The sequence below is a fragment of the Carettochelys insculpta genome, chromosome 6 (genome assembly GCF_033958435.1).
Source record: "Carettochelys insculpta isolate YL-2023 chromosome 6, ASM3395843v1, whole genome shotgun sequence".
NCBI lineage: Eukaryota > Metazoa > Chordata > Testudines > Carettochelyidae > Carettochelys > Carettochelys insculpta.
Window position 1 is genome coordinate 27,731,980 of NC_134142.1, and position 26,659 is coordinate 27,758,638.

Here is a 26,659-nt window from a genome sequence, read left to right on the forward strand (position 1 = left end):
ATAGAAAGAGCAACAGAGATTAAAATTTATATTCATTTGTCTCTAATATTTCTCTGGAGGGATTCTGAGTGCTGTGCTTTTAAATTATACTTTAGCTTTCTTTTTAACTTTGGATAGTAAACTTTAACTCGAAGAAAGATTGAAATGCAAGGCTGCCCCAGCCTCTTGCCTTCATTCTAGAAAAATTCTCACTAGACATTGAGGGGGAAAATATGAACTAGCCAAAGCACCATCACATGGTGATACTATACTTGAAGCTCTCTAGCTGCTTCCGTAATTCCTATGCACAGCAGAGTCCTAGGAAAGCCACACATTTATTTCTTCCCTCACACACGGAAAATGCCATAAATGAGAAATCTGTGTTATATCTTACCATTTCAAATAACTTCCCTGTTTTAAAAGAAAATTGGGTGCAAAACCTAATCAATGAATACCTGGCACTTTGTATATTAATACAGATTTATTCCAGTACGTGGGATAGCTGAACAACTACTTTATACAAGCATTTAAATCAGCAAGAATAAATTAGAGATATACAGTATTGTATTTCATTTGTTCACAACTAATGCTTAAACAGTTTATCAAACTCTGCACACCACTATTTCCATCTTGAGAACTATATCTGTCCCAAATTAATTATCTAAGTGCAAAGAAGTGTTAATTTTCAGCATCATGCATGCTTATTTATTCCACTTTTCCAAAAAATGCCTGTCAGGGCAAAGACTTACTATGAAGAAATTCAGAATAAAATGCTTTTTTTTTTTTTTTATGGAATTTCAAATGAAAATATCACCTTGCCTATCAGGAAAGGTAAAACACCATTCTGAGGTGATAAATATAAGAGCCAATTCTTTATTGGAAAATGGTGTCCAAGTAGATGAAGAATGAATTTGTACCCTTTCTTGCTTCTACATGATATAAAAAGAAAGCCTGAGGTATGTGTGGTTCCTGAGTATAGAGGAGGTTACATCAGAAATTCTGATCTCGTCTACTCACTCTCCTGGAAGACAATGAACAACAGGAGAACAGATACAAATACCATTCAAATGAAACTTGATTAACTAAAACTCAGCTATATTATAAATTTTAGACATGTCTGAAAAGGGTGTTCAGCAGTGCACACCAACTGAATGCAATTTACCTGTAAGACGCAACAGCTAACATGATTACTGGAAACAATATTCAGATTGTTAAATTTTGTTATGTAAGCCAGGCTTGAGCTGGGAAGTGACTTTTATTCATTGTTTAAATCTGTATTCTCTAACCCTTGTTTAATTCAAACACTTAAATACCTGGAAGAAACATCTACACAATGATTTAAAAAATCCCTTTCTCTCCCTTCTAGTTAATGATAAGTCAATAATTCATGACTCCAAAATGTCTTCATGAAAAATAAGGGAAGACCAGATGCGAGAGGGCTATCTTTAAGTTAACAAGCAAAAACAGAAAAAAAAATTGAATACAATTTCAAGTCTTCTTGCCATATCACAAGGGGGGCTGGGAAGCACAATACTTTCTTCTCTTCAGGTTCCTTCAAAAGCATGGAAAACTAAGCAAATACAACAATCTCACATCAAAATGTGAAAACTTCTGCACTTATGGGTAGTAAATTGTACATGAAGTACACAAATACACTTTAATAAAATATTTATTCAAGATAAGGTACAAACTGCAGCATAGTAATTTTTCAAATTCTGTAAAAATAAACAAGGAAGCAAAGATCTGAGTGCTACAATAGCAGAATAAAGCAAAGCACAGAAGAAAAGTACATTATTCTGGTTCATCTACTTCTGGACTCTCTTCCTGGTTCTTGTGCCTTTCGGTGATCTCTTCTTCTGTGTTTTGGTGGCTTCTGAATCTGCAGTTTTAAAAATTGAATGCAATTAAAGTATCTTAACATCACAAAATAAAGGTAGCAGAGAAGATTTATGAGAAGAGTTTTACATTATGAGCATTTTAAAAGGGTAAAACCCCCAATTAGTTTGAATCTACACTTCAGAAATGTTCCCAATCCCAGTCTGTGGGAATCCTGGATAATCTCTTTAAAAATAAACATAGTTAAGTAGGACTCCCATACTTACTCCCTGACTGTATCAGTTGCTTTGCAAAACTTTGGTAACAGCAAAAGTAACAAACACTCTCAGCCAAAAAAGATTTACATTTCCTGAAAAAAATCTTTAGTTTCAGTCTTCTCTAAGATCTATCTTAAATGACAAAACAACCCACAGTGTTTTCTCAGGCAGAGGCTCCAACTCCTGTTGGAAGTAAAGCAGAAAGCAAACTGGGCAACCTGTCTGCCAGGTGTAAAAAGGAGCAGAACTTGATGCAAAATCATTTGATAACTTTCTTCCTGTTGGAGAGGTCAGAAACCACATGCTCATGTGCGCCAGTGGTAGCCAGATGACAGGAAAATAAAAATAGGCTACCTTTTTTCAAAAATGCAGAGACCAAACACAATCTATTTTATTTCAGTTCCTCAGTTTCTACTAAAGCCTTTTCTAACATGATCCTGCTCTCTCTTTCTCTAGAATTGCTACAAGAAATTAACTATATACCTCTGGGCCTTTTTAAAAAAAAATAGAATTACCCACTTCATTTCTCTGATTGCTTACTGTTGTATCTATGACTAATCTATGTCAAGCTGTACTTGTGTTCATTGTAAATTATTTTAAAAGAGTGGCTGATCAATCACCAGAAGCAGCTAGCATTTTGAAGTTAAGGTAACTTTGTACATGATTTAACCAAATGGAATTCCGTATTAGATCAGAGCAGTAGCCATCTACTTCTGTATCCTGTCCGCTAACCACCAGTACCACTCGCTTTAGAAGTAGGTACAAGAAACTATGTCATGGGAAACTATGGAACTACCCACTCATATGAACCTTTCTTTCCGAAACCCACTCAGTTAAAATCTGATTTAAATTCTTTGAAGAGTTTCTATCACTTTCAAACGTTACAAAAATACATATATCTTATACATCTTATTATCTTGTGGCAATGATTTACATAGGACCACTGGTCTGTAAAAACACTTCCTTTTATTGGTTATCACCTTTTGGTTCCACTGCGATTCTTTTTACTGTTGTATTGTGATTAAGGGTACACAGCAGTGCCTGAATCACCACTCCCAAGGAGGCAGGAATAAATAAACTAATCTTCACCTTCTCAGTGGCAGATACTAAAATCTGAGCCAGATTTAGCTGAGCAGCTTCCTTCACTTGCAACACTTCATTATTCTAGGCTATGATACAAAGGTATCCTGAAATACTAATGCCTCATCTTTTCATGGTGCCCAAAATAGCCCTGCATGATTGTGGTTAGCCAGAGGACCACTTATCATGGATGTGGCTAAGTTTCCTGTGATTGCACGGACACCAGTCCTGCCTCAGTGTTCTGTGTTATTTAGCCATAATTTATCCCTAAATGTCTTCTAAAAGGCCAGTAAGCAGTGGAAGTGTTCGTAATTCACTAAACAATACTGATCTCCCATAGTCTGACAAATTCTTTCATTTGGCACTGGTCAGGTCCCAACAGTGCCAGATGAAAGAGGTTCAATCTGGAGGTTAAACTGAGCATGCCTGGGACATGAAATCTTTTAAGAGATGGCATTTTGTCGTAGAAAAAAAAAACAGATGTGCATATCACCACACATTCTGTTCTGACACAGGGGTAGCAAGTATTGAGTGCACCAGAGAATTTTAAGGAGCCCTAAGACATATTCATGGTGTTGGTATGGAATGGGCAATTCCAGCAACAATCTTCAAGACTGAAGACTGAGATTGGGCTGATCTTATGGTGGGGGGTGGAGCGTGGGAGAAACTAAAGGAGACTATCAATATCCTTTTCCCTAGGTCTCCTGTTGGGGATCCTTTATCTTGGACCATTTCCCCTACCACGGAAAAATGGAAGAAAGCAGAAGAAAAGAATGTGAGACCCCCGTGGCTTTTATTTTCATTTATATATTTGGGAAGAGAAACAGAGAGGGGAAGAGAAGGCAGTGGCAACAGAACCACAAAGAGAAGGCTCGAATTCAGGCAGCAAAGATTCAGACAGCTGAAGCAAAAGCAGCACTGGATCCAAAAACCGCACCAGAATAAAACATACAACCAAGGCTGACCAGCTGCAATCAAATCAAAAGGGTAGAAGGAATGAACATCTGTAGTAGACTCATTTTTCCTCTAAAGAGAGGGAGTGCAAGAGTTATATTCTCCCTTGATTGTTCTCCCAAAAAAATTTCCTTCAAGGACAGTCTGCACAATTAATATAGAAAGCGCTGCAGTGTGATGTTTTGTCAAGATTCTTGAGACACTAGAAACCTGTAGAATCAAAGAAGGATCAAGCGACTATATTAAGTCTTGCTTGTCTCTTGTGGCGATCTAATGTTTTTCACTAATTAAAACGGGAAAAGTGAGAACTGGATTAAATAGAGTGAGATGATGAATTCCATGATTTCACGAGGAAAATGGCAAAGAAAAACTAAAGGACTGAGGACTGGACTCTGCTTTTATATTCTCTGTTTTTTACTGTTCTTTGATTCTGTGCTCCTTGGTAGGTGACACCATAACACGAATAGTCTGGAATTTTTCATAAGGTGAGGATATTATAGGAAAAGCATGGTTCCATAGTTCTACACTGCATATGCCAAAGGACTGAGGTTGGGGTTTCAAATGTTTTATTACAAAATTAAATACAAATATTGAGTTGCTTAAATCAAGCTATTTTTACAAACTGTGAAAAAATAATTTCAATTATTTGATTGACTACAGCCCAACAACCAATTCTGCTTCCTCATATACCTCAATAAACACACAAGCTGTGTCTTCACTACCACCCTAATTTTCACTTGGTCAATTTCATCAAGAAAATTACATGGGAAAATAGTGCATGGATCACTGAAGCACTTAACTTACAATGAAATGAAACCTTTTCAAGATTTTACTGGGCAATATATTTAAATAAAATTTGTTTCTGATGGAATCCACCGATTAATGGAAGGGTTGATTTTTTCTTCTTTTTTTAATGTAAAGACGCTATGGGCTTGTCTACACTACCTCCCTACTTCGAAGGGAGGATGGTAAAATAGGGTGTTGGGAGTTTATTAATGAAGCATTGCAGTGCCTATGCAGCACTTCATTAAGCAAACCCTCCCCCCACGGCAACTCCAAAGTTTTAAACTTCGAAATGCCGGCTCACATCTAGCTGCAGCTAACCTGCCAGTACTTCAAAGTACCGGCAGGTTAGTTGCAGCTAGATGTGAGCCCGCACTTCGAAGCTTAAAACTCTGGAGTTGCCACGGAGTGGAAATTTGCTTCATGAAGTGCTGCATAGGCACTGCAATGCTTCATTAATAAACTCTCAACACCCTATTTTACCATCCTCCCTTCGAAGTAGGGAGGTAGTGTAGACAAGCCCATAGCGTCTTTACATTAAAAAAAGAAAAAAAAATTCAACCCTTCCATTAATCGGTGGATTCCATCAGAAACAAATTTTATTTAAATATATTGCCCAGTAAAATCTTGAAAAGGTTTCATTTCATTGTAAGTTAAGTGCTTCAGTGATCCATGCACTATTTTCCCCTCTTTCATCCCCAGCAGTAAATTTCACTTCCAGGTCCTTAAACCCAGGTTTAGACTGCAAGTACTGAAACACCCACTCAGCATCCTGCAATATATCCTTCAGCCACAAGACAACTATGGCTTAATAAAAAAGAGATCATTATCTATAATTATGAAACAATTCAGCTGAGTGTGAAAAACTGTATTAAACAAAATACAGACTAATGGAATATTTTTCCCAGAAGTCTTGCACTGTGTTACACGATCAGATCATATGCAGAAATGATCCTTATTAATTTTGAATAGAAGGCAAATACAAAAAGGTTTCCACATATTATTAGGTCTAACAAAATTAGCTATTTTCTCTGGTCTAAATTAAACTGAGTTAAGCCATTACTATCTCAGAGAGCACTCAGAATAGGAGTACTGATAGTAAACATTTTCCCAAACAGAGCATAAAGAGACTTTGGTACTTCATACACTTGAAACAAGCCACTGACTATTTTTTTTCTATAACTGTGTATAGAGACCAGTTCTCAATAACTATATTTAAACTTTTAAATTGGGTATGGAAGACATTAACCAGTTAAAAACGTACAAATATTTTATAATGACTGAAGACAAAACACTTTTTCCCCCCTTACAAGGGTCTTTAGCATGACACCTTTTATACCAGGCCTCCCCTCCCCCTCACCTTCAAACCACTCTTTAAATGCCTCAGATAAATTCGGTTCAGGACACAAAAGAAAAAGAATTTGTTTTCTACCACATATAAATACAGTCAGTGCAGAATACAGCTGATGGCTTGTTAGCAGGTATTTCTTGCATGGAACATAATATTCCTGTGCTCTGCAACTTGCACTGGCTTTCTATTAATTTCCAAATATAATAAGAACGTCCTGCTTTTGACCTATAAAGCAGAATTGACTGAGGCACTACAGATTATAATTCCAAAGGATTAACTGTGAGGATGATGGAGACAGGGCATTCAGGTTTAAAATCCCTTGACTGTAAACTTTGCTTTCAGTTTCATTTTGCCTAAACTAAAATGTACAGACTTTCAGGCGGGGCTGTAAGACCATTTATTTCACAAAAGAGTAGTGTAATTTTCTTGATGAAATTGACCAAGTGAAAATTAGGAAACTTTTTACACAGCAGAGAACTAAAATGATTAGAGAAAATAAAATATGGTTGAAAACAAAATTTTAAATCCTGATCTTTAACATCCTCTTAATGGTTACCACGCCAAAATATGAAGTTTCTAACACCGACTATATTGTGATATTACTGATTGTTCCTTTATTTTTTTTTCCATTTAATGCAGGTCCAAGAACCAGATGACAACTGCTATCTTCCCTATAGTAACCGTGTTTACAGATGTTGCAGGTCAGCCTGAATCCCACTGTAGGTGCTATGTGCCTTTCATACATGAGCTTGGCTTCTTTTCTAGTCCCCCAGGGCACTATATGCACTGTGTCACCTTCTGGTCCTGTAGGATAGCATAAAGGGTGAAGTGGTCACAACCTTCTCTTCACTCCTCTTGCAACTCAAAGCCCATGACTGCTGAGGACTCCACAAAGCAAGGATGGGCTGTCAGATCCACACTCACTACAACATCTCAAGAACCAGTTACTATAAACGGTAAGCAAGCATTTTTCCAATGTGTGTCACCAGTAAATCCCACTTGAGGTGACTGGCAATCAATAGCTGGTTGTTAGCCTTTGCAGTGAAACTGCATGGCCTGAGCAGCAGCAAGAGACTGCCACAAAAAGACGTGGAGACAGTTAAAGGTTTATTCCTGTCAATGTAACATTGAAAATAAGTCCAGAATGTGTATCTTCAGCCCTTGCATGGAATGATCCGTTGAAAAGAACACAAATTATCTGACCAGTTAAGTGGAACTCAAACCATCCTGACAAAGAGTTTTGCTTGAGACCTCAGTATACATATGGAACAAATTAGAGAAGGGTTCTGCCATGAACGATTTCCAGAAAGTCTTTGACAAGGTCCCTCACGAAAGGCTCTTAAGTAAAGTAAGCTGTCATAGGATAAGAGTGCAGATCCTCTCATGGATTAATAATTGGTTAAGAAATATAAAACATAGGGTAGGAATAAATGGCCAGTTTTCAGAATGGAGTGGGGTAACTAGCAATGTTCCAAAGGAATCTGTACTGGGCCCATTCCAATTCAACATATTTACAAATGATCTGAAGAAAGGGGTAAACAGTAAGACGCCAACATTTGCCGATGATACTAAATGACTCAAAATAGTCAAATCCAAAGCACACTGTGAAGAGCTCTGAAAAGGTCTCACAAAACTAGGTGACTGGGCATCAAAATGGCAGACAAATTTTAATGTTGATAAATGTGAAGTAAAGCATAATGGAAAACAATCACAACTACACATATAAAATGATAGTGATTAAATGAGCTGTTGCCACTCAAGAGAGAGTTCTTGGAGTCATTATGGATAGTTCTCAGAAAACATCTAGCAGTCAAAAAGCACACAATGTCAGGAATAATTAAAAAAGGGATAGACAATAAGACAGAAAATGTCTTATCTCAATATATTAGAAACTCTTTCATATCCAGCAGCCCTGGGAGGTTGCTGGATACTTAGATATTCTGGATAACAGAGAGGTACCTGGCAATGCATAACACTGAAGAAAAACAAGATCAGATATTAAGAACAAAAAAAAAAAGTACGCAGACTATTTTATTTAGCAACAACGGTAGTATTGTATGTGATAAACATACTGTATTTGCTATATCTATTTATATTTACAGAAGACCCCCAACTTACACGACTTTGACTTACACATGCCTTGCAATAACACGAGTCAAAACCATGAGTGGTAAGGAGCTGGGAACCAGATGCACTGTTCAGTTTCCTGGCTTCTGGGAATGGCAGGGAGCCGGGAACCAGGTGGACACCTGGTTCCCGGCTTCCTACCACTTGAAACTGATCAGTGCAGCAGTGCTGGTCAGTTCCTCAGTTCCCGCAAATGGAGGGGAGCTGGGAGCCAGGCTGCCACCTGGTCCCTGGCTCCCTACCACTCATGAAAGCGGGGAGACAAGCGCAGCCAGGACACAACAGCAGCAGGGGCCCTCCCACACCCGGTCCTGACTTGCACATGGTTGCCCAGGAACGCAACTTATGCATAAGTCAGGGGTCTACTATACTTTCAATATACTGTACTTATGGAAAATGTAACTAAAATTTACTTATGGTTAAAATGCTGGTTATCTGAGAAGTTGCAGATAATAGAATGTCAGATATGAGGCAGTTTACTGTAAATCCATGGTATACCCATGTCTTGAATACTGCATACAGCTGTGGTCACTCATCTCAAAAAGATACCCTGGCATTGGAAAGCGTTCAGAAAAGGGTAACAAAAATTATTAGGGGTGTGAAACTGTTGCCATATGAGGAAAGATTAAAAAGACTGGAACTTTTCATCTTAGAAAAGAAACTAAGGAGATAGAGGTCTATAAAATCATGAGTGGTGTGGAGAAAGTAAATAAGAAGAAGTTATTTACTTTTTCCTGTAACACAAGAACCAAATGAAATGAATAGTTAGCAAGTTAAAAACCAACAAAAGGAAGTACTTCTTCACACAGTGCACCATCAACCTGTGGAACTCCTTTCCAGAGGATGTTGTGATGACCAGGACTTTAACAAGGATCAAAAAAGAACTAGATAAATTCATGGAGGATAGGTCCATCAATGGCTTTTAGCCAGGACTGGCAAGAATGGTGCCCCTAGCCTCTGTTTGTCACAAACTGGGAATGGGCAAAAAAGGATGGGGCACTTGGTTACTTGTTCTGTTCATTCCCTCTGCAGTAGCTGGCATTGGCCACTTCGGAAGACAGAATATGGAGCTTGATGGACCCCTATGGCCATTGTTACATTCTACTTTGCTGAGTGCAGTATGTACTCACTACTTAGGAGGGAAATTCTTGACAGTATTAAGCATCTGTGAATGATTGTATTCTCTTGGGATCACTGTCCCACATCCAAGGTTTCAGCTATCCTTGAGGAGCACGTCTTGGAAGGCACTAGTGTCATCAACAGCTGCTGTAGAGGCTGCAGTGACTGTTTTATAAGGAGAACACAGACTTCTTTAGTGGGAAGGACAGTCTCCACTTGCTAATGAGGGACTTTCTCCACTTCTGGTGAGAAGCATGGTCAATGATGATTGAAATTATGATTGAAACTGACACCCTTTCTTGGAAATGTGAGACCTGGGTCGTTAACACATAGGAAGGTGTACCTTAGTACACCGCCAAGATGGAAAATTTAGGGTACTGGCCAGAATGCCATTGACTTGTCCAAAACCAGTCACACAAGTCCCCAGAGTGGAATATTTCCAGAACTTCATCTCAGATTCTTTCCTTACATGATGTCAGGGTGAAGGAGTGAGTTGTAGGTGAACAGAAATACCTCTCTGGGAACAGTGACCCTGATCAGGTAAATTCAGTGCCAGGACCTCTAGTGAGCTGCCTGACATGGTAGTAAGGAGACAGCAGTACCTCCACAGCCTAAGTCAGTACCCATACTACTTCTGGTGACAAAATCAGCACAAGTAACTCTATATCTTGCATACTTGCCTCTTGTATGCTTTTCATAGTCAATATCATGCTCCCTGCTCTCAACATCAAGGAAAGCTTCAAAAATGAGTGTTTGGAGGAATATTTGAAAAGTTCTCCTGAAGGATGAGCCCATTAAATACACTGACCTGCATTTGCATTTGGTGCAAGTCTACTGCTTGGCACTTTGTGAAGCAGATAACATGGGTCTCCTTTCCTGGAATCTGTACCAAAGCACTCAGTGCAGAGGTCATTGATCCCAGAGTGCAGGTGTCAGGGTAGTCAGTTTCAGTCTTAATGCCATTGGCCTTGGTGCCCTTTTTGATGACTTCTTGATGAAACAAGTGGTCAAGTGCCTGTTTCTACAGCACTTGCTGTGGATAATCTCTCTATTCAGACTCCCTCTCCAGAGTCAGACATGATTTTCATGGAATGCTCAAAGAAGTGTAACTTGAGCCTTCTCTCTCAATTTTCAAGTGTGGGATAAAAAGAAATGACAGACTGAGCATCTGTTGGGGATGTGTTCCTTCTCAAAGCAGGAAAGTCATCTGCTATGCCTGCTGAATAAGGGCAAAAGACCATTTCACAGTGGCCAGAGTTTAAATCCAATGGAGTTTTGAGTATCCCATGAGTAACAGCATAAAACGCCTGAAAGCTCAGTAGAATCATCCCTGGCTTATGTTTTAACATTTTTTGGAACATCCAAATCAATTAGAAACACAGAATTGAAGAGAGTTTTCTTCAGAAAATCATTTAAGTGAGTTCAAAGATCAAGGAAGAATAGCAGGTCAGACATTTGCCCAGTTCTGTCTTCCTGGCATGCATGGTAAGAATGAACTGAGTAAGTTTCACAGCCGTTCCATCCTTTAACCCCTCATATAAGACCATGAAGTTATATGAGACACATATGGCCCTGACACACTGTGACTCATAAAAGATTCCACGTTCATACGCGTAGGACAAATGCACTTACAGAGAGATGCAAACTGATACAAACTAAGAATAATTATTTAATACTTAACTCAAATTTCAGAAGTTAAAACAACAAGGATATACATCAATCGTAAAAGACACCGTGTCCATGTCTACACTAGCCAAAAACTTCAAAATGGCCATGCAAATGGCCATTTCGAAGTTTACTAATGAAGCACTGAAATACATATTCAGCGCCTCATTAGCATGCGCACGGCCGCAGCACTTCGAAATTGATGCGGCTCATCCAGACGGGGCTCCTTTTCGAAAGGACCCTGCCTACTTCGAAGTCCCCTTATTCCCATCTGCTCATAGGAACAAGGGGACTTTGAAGTTGCTGGGGTCCTTTCAAAAAGGAGCCCCATCTGGACAAGCCGCGCGGTGACAAGCCGCGTCAATTTCAAAGTGCCACGGCCACCCGCATGCTAATGAGATGCTGAATATGTATTTCAGCACTTCATTAGTAAACTTCAAAATGGCCATTTGCATGGCCATTTCGAAGTTTCTGGCTAGTGTAGACATAGTCCATGGGTATTTTAGCTATGAAGAACCAAGAAGAGGGTTTTCAGATTAGGAACAGGTTTAGGCCAATACCTGAGATCCAGTTAGTGACCAAACCACAGCTAATGTACAGATTTGGTGGTCACAAAAATCATTAAGCTTTGTGTTATATGGTCTTAATTAAAATCTATTTAAATTAGTGAATAAAATTAATAATTAAATTGAATCCCTCTGTTGAATGCAGAAAATGTAATCTAGTTAACCACCTTCCAGCCAATGAAGGTCTGAAAAATATTAAAAATAAACTGAAGTCAACAATACCGAAATATTCATAAGAAATGTGCACAAATCATTTTTTCATGAGCCCATTTCTCTATTACATGATCAGCCGAAACACAAACGGACATGTCAAACTTGGGTACAAAACTAGTCTGACTACTGTATTTCATGTCAAACTACCTAGCTGTTTATACCTGTCTGAATTTATAAATTACAAACAATTCTACTAGAAAGTGTTGCATCATTTTTTCCATCTTCCTTCCTTCCCATATGGATTTCCAATAACAGCCTTGCTTGCTAAAAATTCAAGAGCATCTGACTTCCATTATTTTGTTATTTTTGTAATGCTTAATGGATACTGCTTTGCACTTTTATTTGAAAAGCAAAATCTGAAACAAAAATTCTTTAGACTAATTTACTTTTTTCAGTTAACTGATTTTTTTCCCCTCATCTGTGTGAGGGATGGACAGCATAGGCTAAAGCCAGAAATAGCATGAACACATACTACACAAGTTATCCCGGACAGCTCTATCTGTGAATCTTAATCTTGTTTAGCGTAACCCCATTGTACAAGGTTTTCTCCCCTACACCACTAAGAAAAGCAATTATGCTGAACTGTACTAAATTATTTTAAATTCAATTTTCATAATTTTCTATCCTTAAAGCTATCCTTTCCTTTCCTTTCCTTTAAATCCACTCACTGTTGTAAACTGCTGCTGCTGCTAGCCTCTGGCTGTAACATGCTGTGATGAATTGGTCCTGAAGAGTCAGTGTTTCCTGACAGGCAATTGGACAAGACAAGGGAAGAGAAAAATGAAAACAAAGTGGAGAAAGACCAATGGCAAAAGGGGGGCAGGAAACAGCTACTAATGTTTATCAGTGACAGAGAGATAGCCGTGCTAGTCTGTATTCTATCAAAACAAAAAAGCAGTCATGTAGCACTTTGAAGACTAACAAAATAATTTATTTGGTGATGAGCTTTTGTGGGACAGACCCACTCCTTCAGATCATAGCCATACCAGAACAGACTCAATATATAAAGCACAGAGGTCCAAAATGTGTTGATTTGTCAACCTTGTCAACCTTGATAACAATCTTTAGACCACTGTGCTTTATATATATGGAGTCTCTTTTGATATGGCTATGATCTGTCCCACAAAAGCTCATCACCTAATAAATTATTTTGTTAGTTTTTTAAGTGCTACATGACTGCTTTCTTGTTTCAATGTTTATCAGCTAATAGTCCCATCAGCCATAGTGAACATGTTCATATGCTAGTTATACGTAAGACAGATGGCTTTAAGAAAGTGGATATTTAGCTATCTGCTGTAGAAGCCAAAAATCTAAAGGTAGGATTAATTCTTAGCAGTAGGAGATGAATAGCACTGACTAATAGAAGAATGCCTTTTGACTTACTACAATGAGCAGATCTCTTCTTTCGTGGACTTTCCGTACCTTCCATGTCTGTTCCAGTGCTTTCCTCTGTTGTGGCTGCTGCTGCTGCTGCCGCCACCGCCCTTCTTTTTTTCTGTAACACAGTAAAGAAAAATGGTTGAGACAACAGCAGAAATTTCAAGTAGACTGGATAAATAAGGTAGAAGTGCATGCACTCTCTCTCATTCACACCATGATTCTCAGTCATCTAAATTAATTTTTCCCAAAGTCTCCATTACACCTAATCTGAACATTCACTATACCTTTTTTGCAGAATGCAACTAACACAAAAACATTAATCTAAAAGATAGAAACAGTACTGATTACAATATACAATTTTAAACATTTCAGTTTTATCTTTTGCAAAAAGCTATTTGCTCATATTTTAGGATAATTCTTATTTTAAATTAAAACATTCCACATTTCAAAAATCACAGCCTAATTTTAGTAATAATTTACATTATCGCAGTAACAGAGAGGTGTAGTGTTAGTCTGTACTCCAGTAAAACAAAACAGCAGATGATCAACTTTAATATCCTAAAATACAAAAACAAAACAGCAGTCATATAGCACTTTAAAGACTAGCAAAATGACTCATTAGGTGATGAGCTTTCATGGGACAGACCCACTTCTTCAAATCAATAGAATTTGTCCAGACAGTTATATTGCACAAAGGTCCAAAACAACTTTATTACTATCCTAAAATATAGGAAACTCTCTAACCTAACACTAAAATTAATTACATTTCAGCAATTAGAATATACCCTAGCAAGTCAAACTTTCGCTGAATCCGTGTTTTTGCTCAAAGATTTTTTTTGTACAGCTAAAGGGTATCTAACACCCACAGACAGCACATTATTTTCTCCTAATGACAACTACAGGTTCTCTTCCAAAGAGAAAGCTGAAGTTTATTCAAGACATGTTATCTTAAAATTTCTGAATGTACACAACTGTTATCTACATATTATAATTAATCCCACTGTTGCAAAGTATCTTTAAGATGATTATGGACTATTTTTTTTTTAAAACACAGTTTTGTAAAGGATGTGCTGGCCCACATACATAACTTTGCTAAACACTTGTAAAGTATAAATTACTTTTTAGTAATCCAATAAGAATGTAATGCTTTACTAAAATATTTTTAGAAGTCTTAGAACTTCACATTGCTCATAAGAGAAGGGGTGAGCACATTACATCTTTCCTTTCCAAAGTGTTGCTTCATGATTATCATCTAAACCCTGCTGGGCTGAACAGATTGGTTCGATAATTACATACAATAACTGCAGTGGGCAGGTAACCCTCAGCTGGCACAGGGCAGCTCCCCTGTGAGAACTTCCATATGCAAACTGCACTGATGGAGTGCATTAGGTACATCTTTCCAAACGGTGCACAGGCCTGATTAACGCCAGCCAAGACTCCAAGGTTAGCATGTCAGCAGATTTGTGATGCATTAGGCAGGAATAAACACAGACACTTTTGTTCGTTCTGACCAAAATTAAGGAGGAAGATTTCAACACTGTATTGTCTTTATACAGCAGATGATGCATTCCTCCTGATCATACTGTGAAAGATTTTAAACGCTCATAGTAAAAACATATATCAATTACCTTCTACACAACCACAAAGTATGTTTATCTTGTTTCAGAGATTATTTAATAAAAAAGGTTCTCAGTATTGATGCAGGTAAATCGCATGGCAACAGAAAATCAGGCAATATTCATCTCACAAAGGCAACACCTGTGTGTTTGAAAGAGAATGTGAGAAGGAAGTCAGAATCACTGTAACCCATATTTGTTTATTTTCCAACCGTCATGGTGTGCTGCCTGTATCCTTTTTGTTGTTCTCCAAAGTTTCTGCTCTATATAGTAGGACTGATCTGACGATGGGAGTTAAATAACCTGATCTTAGTCTGAGTTCTTATCTGCTTAGAAGTCCAGATATTTTTCCATGAGAATAAAAGCTGTTCCTGCTTTCTCAGTCCTCACTCTCACATCAACATTGGTGCTCCCCTCTTCATTGATAATGATGCCCAGGTATGAGAAGACCTCAACTTCTTCCAGCACCCTGCTGCCAACTATGACTGGCTCTGTGCTACTGATGTTGATTTTCAAGATATTAGTTTCTCCCTTGTGGATGTTCAAGTGAACTGTAGCTGAGATGTGGGCAAGGTCTGATTTTTCTTGCATCTGTTGGTGGTTGTGGGACAGAAGTGCCAGATCATCAGCGAAGTCCAGGTCGCCCAGATGGGTCCACAGGATCCCCTTTTTTTCCCCCCCACAGCTGTTGTTGGCTTCATGACCTCGTCTATCACCAGGAGAAAAAGAGGAATGATGACAACAAGCACATCACCAGACTCTGGTCTTCAGTTCAAAACTCCTTGTGAATTGTCCCCGCATGGTGAACTGTGAAGGTCATTCCTTCATAAGAGTTCTTAAAGAGGCTGATTAACTTGATTGGTATGCCACAATGGTGGAGCAGTTGTCAGAGGGTTTCCCTGTGTACCCTGTTGAAGGCTCAGTCAATGAAGCTGATGTAAAGTAGCGAAACCCTATGATTTGTTGACCTATTATGTCGAAATCCGATTTGCTGGTCTCTCAGCTCTGCATCTACTGTGTTTTCCATTCTTTCCAGGTAGATTCTGTTGAACATCTTTCCTGGCATTGACAGAAGTGTGATTCCTTTATAGTTCTTACAGCTGCTTAAGCTGCCCTTCTTCGGGATGTTGAAGAGGTGGCCTTCCTTCCAGTCTGTTGGTATATCCTCTTCTTCCCATATCTTCTCAAATATAATAATTCCCCATTTATTATTTTGTTTTCTGCTTGTGTAGACTCTAATTTCCCTGAGCATTTCATAGTCACCATTGCCATTCTGGTCAGGTGGATGTTAATATATTCCTTCATTAGCAAAGTTCAATTCATTTAAAATTTTCACATCATTTTACTATACTTATAAAAATCAAAACAAAATACAATTCCCGTGTATTTTGTACCTTGGTATCATGTCTTATTAAATATCCTAATTTCACCCAGTTTCCAAGATGCCTATTGTATAAATATCCTGATTTAAAGCCAAACAAGCTAGTTCACACACTTGATTTAAAATTCTAGTCTTTGTATATAAGCACTTGCACATTTTGTCAAGTTACTTGCCTTCATGTATTATGTTTAAATGAGAATTGTGTGACTGTTGCTCACTAGCTCCTGCCTGTACTTTATAACTGAATTTCTTAAACTGTATACAAGGATACAGAGCTGCCCCCTTCAATAAATTCATCTAGGGATGTCTTCACCTAAAGCGTTGGTTTCCTCTGAAATTGTTGGTTTTCCCTTAGCCACTAATTTAAAAAGAACAAACATTCTAAAAACATTTTAATGTTATGTTCCAGCAGCATTATTCTGTTTTGGTTAAAATAGAACCCACCAATCCTTCCTGCACAGGCTCCCCATATGACAAAACTAACCCTCGCTCTCCATCCCGCAAGCCTTCTGGAGTGGTGCAAGACAGCTCCTTGGGAGTAGGAGTGGCACTGTCCCTTCTATTCCTTCCTGTATACTGAACCCAGAAATTAAAAGATAAGGCTTTCTGGCACAAAATATTACTGCAACAGAAAGTACGCTTAGCCAAACAGATCAGAGATGAGTGGTGCTATAACTATGTGCTAAGACTGCAGTGCAGAGTGCGCACCTAGCCCTGTGGAGTCAGTGGGCAGGTTCTTTACAACTCTCCCCTTATTCCTGAAGGGCCTCCTCTCTGAGCTAGACCAGGACAGAATTGCAATGCTGTGCTGCTGTGTGTGGCTAGTGTCCAGCTGGCAGAGCAAGGAAATGATGGCAGAAGAGCAGAATAATGGCATATCACTTTGGGCCATGTCAATGATTTTGGACCAACCTGGGGTTGGCTAGCAAAAGAACAGGTCACATTTAGTAAAAAGATAGGAGCCACTGAGCTATGAGACCTTTATTCTGCTCTAGTTGTAAACAACAGAATCACTGTAAATGAATAAAAGCTAGGGATATTAAACTGTTAGCCAGTAAACCCTCCTTTGCCAGTGAATTCCAGCACCAGCAAGCCAGAGCAGCCCCAGCTGTAGAGGGGTTGGTAGGAATGGCAGTGGGAGCCCATGGCGGGATCCCTTGACTGTTTGCAGGGGGACTGGGTGACAAGCAGGCCCCAATTTAAAACAATTAACCAGTCAATAGCTAGTGTTTACCCATTTAATTGACTTAATATCCCTAACTAGGCCTACGGCATGCAACCAGAAGAAAACACACAAAAAATAAACCGCAATGCATGCAAACAAAAATACCTATAAGTTAAGTAATACCAACACCTTGGGCATGGTAATGATTGAACACGGCTTAAGGAAAATACCTTACGTTTTAAAAACCTAGGGCCTGGTTCAACAGGGGATAAATACAGGCTGCTGTGATAGACAAGGACACAAGATTCAGAAGGTCACAAATGTCGGCTCTGCAGCAGGCCAACTTAATACAGCAAAGTCAGCCAACCAGCAGAAACGGATATTGTTCAGCATAAAGACCCAAACCTTATTGATTCACAGGGGAAGAAAAACGTATGTTAATGAGCTCTCCTTCCTGTTCCTCAGTTCTTTGCACTTGATTCAGCACAAATATGAGCTACGAAACTATGATCATGCAATTTTTAACCATGGCACTAGTTCCCATGAAAAATTGTAACTTGGGTTGGCCTACACTGCCGCATAAGTCAATGTAAGTTATGCTGCTCAGGAACATGAACAGAAAATCACCCTCCTGAAACAGCTTATAATGACCTAATGCAGTGCTTCCATTGCATTATGGTAAGAAGGCACCTCCCACCAATTATACACTTTCCACCTCTCATGGAGGGAGTACCTGAATAAACGGTAGAGCGCACTGCCAACCAATTTATCAGGTTTTCACCAAAGACGATAAATAAATACAGCTACAATCAATGCCTGGGTAGACAAGCCCTTAGAAAAGCTCAGAGTATTACTTTAGAGGACTTCAACTTCCTGTAGCTTTTGATTTTGTTGCATGCTTTCTGCAGGATAACTTTAACGTATGAATGTTTTGGAGAATGTTGGGGATAACTTCTTGGTACAAGTGCTGAAGGAACCGACCAGGGGCCATGCGCAACTTGACCTGCTGCTCATAAACAGGGAAGAACTAGTAGGAGCAATAGAAGTGGGTGGAAACCTGGGCTGCAGCGACCATAAGATCATAGATTTCAGGATACAGACAAAAGGAAGAAGAATGAGCAGTAACATACAGACCCTTGATTTCAGAAGAGCAGACTTCGACTCCCTGAGAGAACTGATGAGCAGGATCCCTTGGGAAATGAAGATGAAGGGGAAAAGAGTTCAAGAGAACTGACAGTATTTTAAAGAAGTCTTACTGAAAGCACAGGAACAAACCATCCCTCTGCATAGTAAGAAATGGAACATGGTAGGCAACCAGCTTGGCTTAACGGGCAAATCCTTAGTCAACTTAAACTCAAAAAAGGATGCATACAAGAAATGGAAATGTAGACAGTTAACTCAGGAGGAGTATAAACATGCGGCTGGAGAATGCCAGGGAGTAATCAGGAAAACGAAAGCACAGCTGGAACTACAGCTGGCAAGGGATGTGAAGAGTAACAAGAAGGGTTTCTACAGGCATGTTAACAATAAACGGGTTGTCAGAGAAAGTATGGGGCCATTACTGGATGAGAGAGGTAACCCAGGCTACCTCTCCACTAGCCCCAAACTTCAAAATGGCTACGCAAATGGTCATTTCGAAGTTTACTAATGAAGCACTGAAATGCACATTCAGCGCTTCATTAGCATGCGGGCGGCCGCGGCGCTTCGAAATTGACACGGCTCGCCTCCGTGCAACTCGTCCGGACGGGGCTCCTTTTCGAAAGGACCCCACCTACTTCGAAGTCCCCTTATTCCCATGAGCAGATGGGAATAAGGGGACTTCGAAGTAGCCAGGGTCCTTTCAAAACGGAGCCCCGTCGGGACGAGCCGCGTGGCAGCAAGCTGTGTCAATTTCGAAGCGCCACGGCCGCCCGCATGCTAATGAAGCGCTGATTGTGCATTTCAGCGCTTCATTAGTAAACTTTGAAATGGCCATTTGCGTGGCCATTTCGAAGATTGGGGCTAGTGTAGACACGGCCCTAGTGACAGATGATGTTGGAAAAGCTGAAATACTCGTTGCTTTTTTTGCCTCAGTCTTCATGGACAAAGTCAACTCCCACACGACGGTCCTAGACAATGCAGTATGGGAAGGTGGAGGGCAGCCATCTGTGGGAAAGGAACAAGTTCTGAGCTATCTAGAAAAACTAGATGTACACAAAGCCATGGGTCTCGATTTAATGCAACCAAGGGTACTGAGGGAATTGGCAGATATCATTGCTGAACCTTTGGCCATTATCTTTGAAGACTCTCAGAGATCTGGGGAGATGCCAGATGACTGGAAAAAAAGCAAACGTAGTGCCCATCTTTACAAAAGGAAAGAAGGACAGTCCAGGGAACTATAGATTGGTCAGCCTTACTGCAATCCCTGGGAAAATAATGGAGGGGATCATCAAGGAATCCATTTTGGAGCACTTGGAAGAGTGGAAGTGATCAAAAGTAGCCAACATGGATTCACCAGGGGCAAGTCCTTCCTGCCTGACCAATCTGATTAGCTTCTATGACGAGGTAACAGGCTCTGTGGACATGGGGAAGTCAGTGGATGTGATATACTTTGACTTCAGCAAAGCTTTTGATACAGTCTCCCACAACATTCTTGCCCATAAGTTAAGGAAATATGGAATGGATTCTTGGACTATAAAATGGAGAGAAAGCTGGCCTGATGGTCAGGCCCAATGGGTAGTGGTCAATGGCTCAGTATCTGGATGGAAGTCAGTTTCAAGCGGAGTGCCGCAAGGCTCGGTTGTGGGGCCAGTGTTGTTCAACATCTTTATTAATGACCTGGATGAGGGACTGGATTGCACCCTCAACAAATTTGCAGATGACACAAAACTAGGGGGAGAGGTAGATATGCTGGAGGGTAGAGAGAGAATCCAGAGGGACCTGGATAAATTGGAGAACTGGGCCAAAACAAATCTGATGTGGTTCAACAAGGAGAAGTGCAGAGTCCTGCACCTGGGGTGGAAGAATCCCAAGCACTGATATAGGCTGGGGACCACCTGGCTCAGCAGCAGTACAACAGAAAGGGACCTGGGGTTATGGTGGATGAAAGGCTGGATATGAGTAAACAGTGTGCCCTTGTAGCCAAGAAGGCTAACGGCATACTAAGATGCATTAGGAGGAACACTTCAAGCAGATCTAGAGAAGTAGTTGTTCCCCTCTATTCAGCACTGGTGAGGCCACATCTGGAATATTGTGTCCAGTTTTGGGCCCCTCAGTATAAAAAGGATGTGGATGTACTGGAGCAGGTTCAGCGGAGGGCAACAAAAATGTTGGGGCTGGACCACAAGAATTATGAGGACAGGCTGAGAGATTTGGGGTTGTTTAGTTTACAGAACAGAAGACTTAGGGGTGATTTAATAGCAGCCTTCAACTTCCTGAAGGGGAGTTCTAAAAAGGAGGGTGAGAAACTGTTCTCAGTGGTGACAGATGGCAGAACAAGGAGTAATGGGCTGAAGCTGAAGAGGGAGAGATGTACGTTAGCTATTAGGAAAACTACTTCACCAGGAGGGTGGTGAAGCATTGGAATGCGTTGCCTAGAGAGGTGGGGGATTCTCCATCCCTTGAGGTTTTTAAGTCCCGGCTTGACAAGGTCCTGGCTGGGATGACTTAGTGGGGGGTTGATCCTGCTTGAAGCAGGGGGCTGGACTAGATGACCTCCAGAGGTCCCTTCCAACCCTATGATTCTATGAATGACTGATGAGTTACCATCAAACATCAGGGAGACAGAGGGCGCTCCACTGCCCAACGTGGCAGTACATTAATCAATTTGCCCATAGGTGTTGAGGTCTCAGGGCAATGGTTCCCAACCTTTTCAGTTACACAGCTTAAGTCAAGGAGACAATTCCAAAGCACACCCACTTTTTTCAGCTGAATCAATTGCTCAGAAACGTCAATTTACTATGGTTATGGTCTAGAGAGGTTTGCAAAATGGCAGTATACATGGCAAGCTAAACAAGGATCCAGTGGGATGTTGAGTAATCGAGTAACCCCCTCAACCTAGCACACCTCAGCCCTTGTAGGACCCTGCCTAAGGGGCCTCATAGTATAGCAGCACTTCCCTTCCTGAAGCCCTCAGCTGCTCACCCCAAGAGCACCACCTCACCAGCACAGCCCACCTAGTGGCAGTGCCAGTTATCTGAGAGTACTGGTTAGTTAATACTGGTTAAGAGAGAGTTTACTGTATAACACTGTAGCTAAAAGACTAATCCCACATAGATCACACACAAGCAGCTGCATACTGATAACAAGAAATCAGTATTTACCTTTAGGGGCAACATGCTAGAATTCTTTCTTGAAATGTGTGAATTATAAAAATCTCTTCCACGGTGAAGTTTGATTTTACATTTTACTAGCAGGAAAAAGCTCTGTGCAAGTGATGCGCCCAACAAAGTTTGATATGTGAGAAAATTTAGAGTTCAGTCTACTTAAAGACTAGTACCTCTGGAGGGATTAGATTTTCGTCAGTAAACATCTATTTCATCATACACATAAACCAACAGAACATATTTCAATTGATAATCTAGATGTACATATGAGCAAAGAAAAATGCTGCATAAGAACTTAAGTTTGATTTAGAGTTATTTAGGCCTGGTATACACTAGGAGTTTATGTCAAACTTAGCTGCACTAGGTCCATTTTCTCAAGAATGAGCCCATACCACCAAGCCTGTTCCACCGACTTTAAGGGCTGTTAAGGGTGATTTAAGTACTCCTGCTTTTCACAATGAGTAAAGCTAAATTTGACCTTTCATGATTAACTTTAGAGTAGTACAGATGCAGTACTGCGAAAAACAGACATTCTTGGCTTCACTGAGGTGTCCCACAGTGCCCCAAAATGACTGCTCTAGCCAGTGCTTTCATCTCTATTGCCCTCCAGGTACACATAGGAAAATGGCCCAGAAAAGTCAGCACACCTCACCATTAATGCCAAGAAAATGGAGTATGCAGGAGATCCTGGACCCAACTGCTGGGGATGTGGGGGCAGGGGGAATGAATCTGTGCTGGCAGAACTACAGAGCAGAAGAAATGCTGATATCTATGTCAAGATCACACATCGTTGTGGAAAAAGGATGCACCACGGATGCCCAGCAGTGTCATGTGAAAGTCAAAGAGCTCAGCTAGGCATATCAGAAGACAAGAGAAAAAACACACAAACATGCTGCCTCTATGAGCAAATGCATGGGCTTCTGGCGGGGGTTGGGGGGCTAACCATTGTTCCAAAGTTGTCCATGGATACCTCCCAAGAGATTCTTCAGGCAGCCTTAGACAAAAGTGGGGAAGACACAGTTAATGAAGAAGAGGAGAATTGTCAGCAGGCAAAACAGAGCAGCAGAACTCACTGACAGCCAGGACTTTTACTTAACTTTGAAGCCAATTTCCTCCTCCCAGGATGCATTGCTGCCAGACCCTAATGGCAGGGAGGGCACTTCTAGAGAGTTCAAATTTTTAATCATCCTATACGCGTGTTAAAGGCAATTGCGTGTGATCTGTGGCAGCCATTCTATCTGTCTATCTGGAGATGGAGCAAGAACCCTCCTGGCACATCTCAGTAACGGTCTCACGGAGGTACTCTCATCCACTTCACAAGGTTTCTGGGGCTATTCTGCCTTATTCCATCCTCCATGGTATGACACCCTTCTACGCCAAGCCAGCAGTAAGTGATCTGACATCACTGCAGCACAAGTTGCAGGGTTCTGTGCCTTATTTCATGTGATTGGTAGAAGATTAATATCATGCATGGCAACCTGGATGAAGCAGGGGAAGCTATGTAACTGATACCACTGAGGTATTACTATGTTGCATGTGGGGAGGGGAGGAGGGAGGATGACAGGGTTTACAGGCCAGCACATGATACAGAGGACACCTCATTAAGAGCAACATAACGACTGTCATTTTGCTGTTTGGTCATTCACAAACCTGTTTTAAAAGCCTCTCTGATTAGCAGTACCCTCGATGCGCTCTCTTTTTTTCCCCTAGTGTCTGGCTACTCATAATTAGTGGGACAGGTGATATACTTCAACCCTCCATGCTGGAGTGAAATTTCCCCCCATCCTTACTTTCACAGATATTATGAAGCACACACCAGACTGACACAGAGTGGAATGGGGCTTTTGCTGAGGTCTAACAGCGTCAATAAATGCCAAAGTCTTGCCTTGAAACAGCCAAAAGTACATTCTATCACCATTCTCCACTTGCTCAGTCTGTAGTTCAACTGCTCCTTTCTGAGGTTCAGGGTGCATGTTTCATACATGTCTGTGCCCATATCCTCCTCATTCTTCCTTGCTTCAGTGGCTCCTGGCTAGGCTGTGAACACACCATGGCATAATGTGCAAGGTGTGGCAAGAACTGTGAACAACACAGTTCGCAGCTGAATGGGATCCATGCTTACTTGCTACGGCTGTTGCATGAATAACCAGGGGGAAAAAAAGGGCACAAAAAAAAAAAAAAAAAAACACTGCTTGCCATTGCTTTCAAGCAGGAGTTGGAGAACATAAGTGTACTACGGCAGGCTGACAACACATATCCAAAACCACCCGCTATACTGTTTTTGTCCCATAAGACACTGGGAACATAATCCAGAATGAAAAGGGATAGTAGAAATTGTGGGATAGCTACCCAAATGGGATTGCTGTCAAAGCTGCCCACCATCATTGGAATGCACTCCATCAAACTCATACACAGAGTGGGGACATGCACCACTGACTTCACAAAATTGAGTGCTAAATAATCAACGAATAACTCGGACCTAATCTCATAGTATAGACATACCCTTATCTTGTATTTTCTGACATGACTCTCTCAATTTCAATTTTAAAGGTTTAAAGCTAACTTGCTAAGTCTCAAAATCTACTGTAACCAAATATTGTATGCCACCTCCACAATTTCCCAACCATGAACTGGTTAAGTAAAAAATACTTGAAAACAAGCTTTTCATCCACTAAAATAATAAAAAATAAAAATCTGCCAAGCCAAAATAAAATGATTAATATACCCCATAGAGTACTACAATAATTGTAGATAAAGAGCATCTTTTTGTTCAGTGCCACCTAGTAGAGTAGGGCCCTAGTCCATGACAGTGTCTCCTAACTGTTACTATAAATAATATTGTACACAATACCTGAATTCCAGTAGCAAACTTATGACATAAAAGTTCATTTAAAAGTATTTAGGACAAGTTATGTAAAGAAAGAAAGAAAGCTGAAATGAAACCAAAAGGCTAACTAGATTTCTCATCTTATCTCACACTTTGGCTCATCTGGAATTTTTAGACTCTTGGAAAAAACAGAAGTGTAAATTAACTGAAATGTTCATCTGTTCAAATGTCATTACAACTAAATATACACTCTGTTTCTCAAGGTATTTACTGTGTAAGTATACCTGCTAGCATCATTTTACATTAAAATCTTTCAGAGTAATTAGTTAAATTAAAATTAGTACATTTGTCTGTTTTATAGCATATTTCATAAGCAAACAAACATTTGAGACTAACTTTCCTTTTTCCTTACCTGCCTATTTAGGCTAACTGTGACATCCCTTTTCATATAATGTAATTCTTTTATTTAGTTTAACAAGATTCATTAAAAAATTTTTTTAAAATTAAAAAGAAGAAACCTTTTGTACAGGTTTGGTTCGCAAGTCTCCATTCTTTGAAAAACTGAAGTCCAGTAGTCCATCATCCTTTTCCCCAATAGCCTTAAGACCCTGCAAAAGTATTTCTCGGAAATGCTGATAAAGAGGTTTCTCTTCATAGCTCAATAACTTCACCTTTTCCATGTACTTGGCTATTTCACCTGAGGGAATGGTACATAAAATTAATTTCTATTTAAAATAGTTTGTAGTATGTTTTACCTAAAAATGTGACAAAATTATGTATATACCCTTTTGGGGTTCTTTGAGATGGATATTTAAACATAATTATAGCTACTTAATATGGCATGTTTTAGAAAGATGAAAAAGTCATACCAGAAGTCATAAACAAATGATCACAGCAGCACTTTTCTAGATTCATTACAATGAAGAAAATATTCTGCCTTTAAAAACTATTTTGAATATGCTTATCTTCTCAACAGTGAGCCTTTTATTCAACTGGTATTTCTTCCCTGCATTTAAGATCATCTACTATGTATGAATTAAGAACCTGAGCCCAGAACTTTGCCAGGTATGTCAAGGAGACACTAATTTCCATTTATTTTATTTTAATCAAAGGCAAACAATATTCATCATTTCACCTTTAAAACTATAGTTCCTAAAATAGTAAAGCAGAAAATAATCCTGAATGGACAATTAGGCTTGGGTGACCAAAGAGAATTTTTCCATTTCTAATTTCTGCAATAAAGCATTTATAGTTAATTTCAGAATTTTGAAAATCTACTAACCAATTCTCACATCGCAAGTTATAAGCTTTCCCAGACAAGTGCTTCTTCAAAATCTAAATTGATAAAAATTATGTTCTAGCCTTTACATTAGTAAAGATATATCTCCAAATAGGAAATAAGCGCAATCCAGTGTAATGCTGTCTTCCAATCTGCAGACTAAACTAGTGATTGCTGCTGTTCACATCTTTCCTAGAGCAGAAAGAAATCTACAAGGCAGGCAAGTTTTAACTACTGCTATTCAGAACAGTTTTATTTTATGCTGCTCGGGAAGGCAGCGGAGTTAGGTACTGGCCCTAGTCGCTGGAGAAAACTTTGAGTACATCAGCACTGCAGCTGGGAGGTACAATATGGTAGACAGACTCACGTTAGCATGCTAAAAAAGTAGCAGTGAGGTGCAACCCAGCCCACCATCTGTATCTGAGCTTGGGTGGCCAGCCCAAGCCACTGCAAGTGCTGCAACATCCATATTGCTATTTTTAAGCACACTAGGTCAAGCTCAACTAGCATGAGTCTGTCCACCAATACTGGGAAACACATCTAGCTGCAAGTGCAGTCATAATCAAAGAGGCAATAGAAGGAACAAAATATCAGGGAAACAGATCAACCGCATGCTGACAGCCTGATGCCAACTCAGTCTTTCCAAGCAGCTGAATTGTCATCTGTCTGTGTTTGTATTCAACACAATACAGAAGAAATTACTACACGTACCCAAAGTAGTTACTACCACTTGAAAATGGGAATTTCAGATATGCTATGCATATATTCCTGTGCTTA

The 26,659-nt window shown here is 39.9% G+C and overlaps 1 protein-coding gene across 4 annotated transcripts in view; it reads right to left on the reverse strand.

Moving 5' to 3' along the window:
• Nucleotides 1–453: 453 nt before the first annotated feature.
• The window catches only part of VRK1 (VRK serine/threonine kinase 1), a 59,605-nt gene continuing 33,399 nt past the window's right edge, over nt 454–26,659 (reverse strand). For 2 of the 4 annotated variants that reach the window (XM_074996553.1, XM_074996550.1), the window contains exons 12-14: nt 25,122–25,300; nt 13,314–13,425; nt 454–1,858 (exon numbers count right to left, since the gene is read on the reverse strand). In XM_074996553.1, coding sequence (XP_074852654.1) covers nt 1,785–1,858; nt 13,314–13,425; nt 25,122–25,300 — 365 coding nt within the window. In that variant the 3' untranslated portion in view covers nt 454–1,784. Of the gene's footprint in view, nt 1,859–12,598; nt 12,675–13,313; nt 13,426–25,121; nt 25,301–26,659 lie in introns of all 4 variants that reach the window. The other 2 variants (XM_074996554.1, XM_074996551.1) reach the window with 2 other exon arrangements.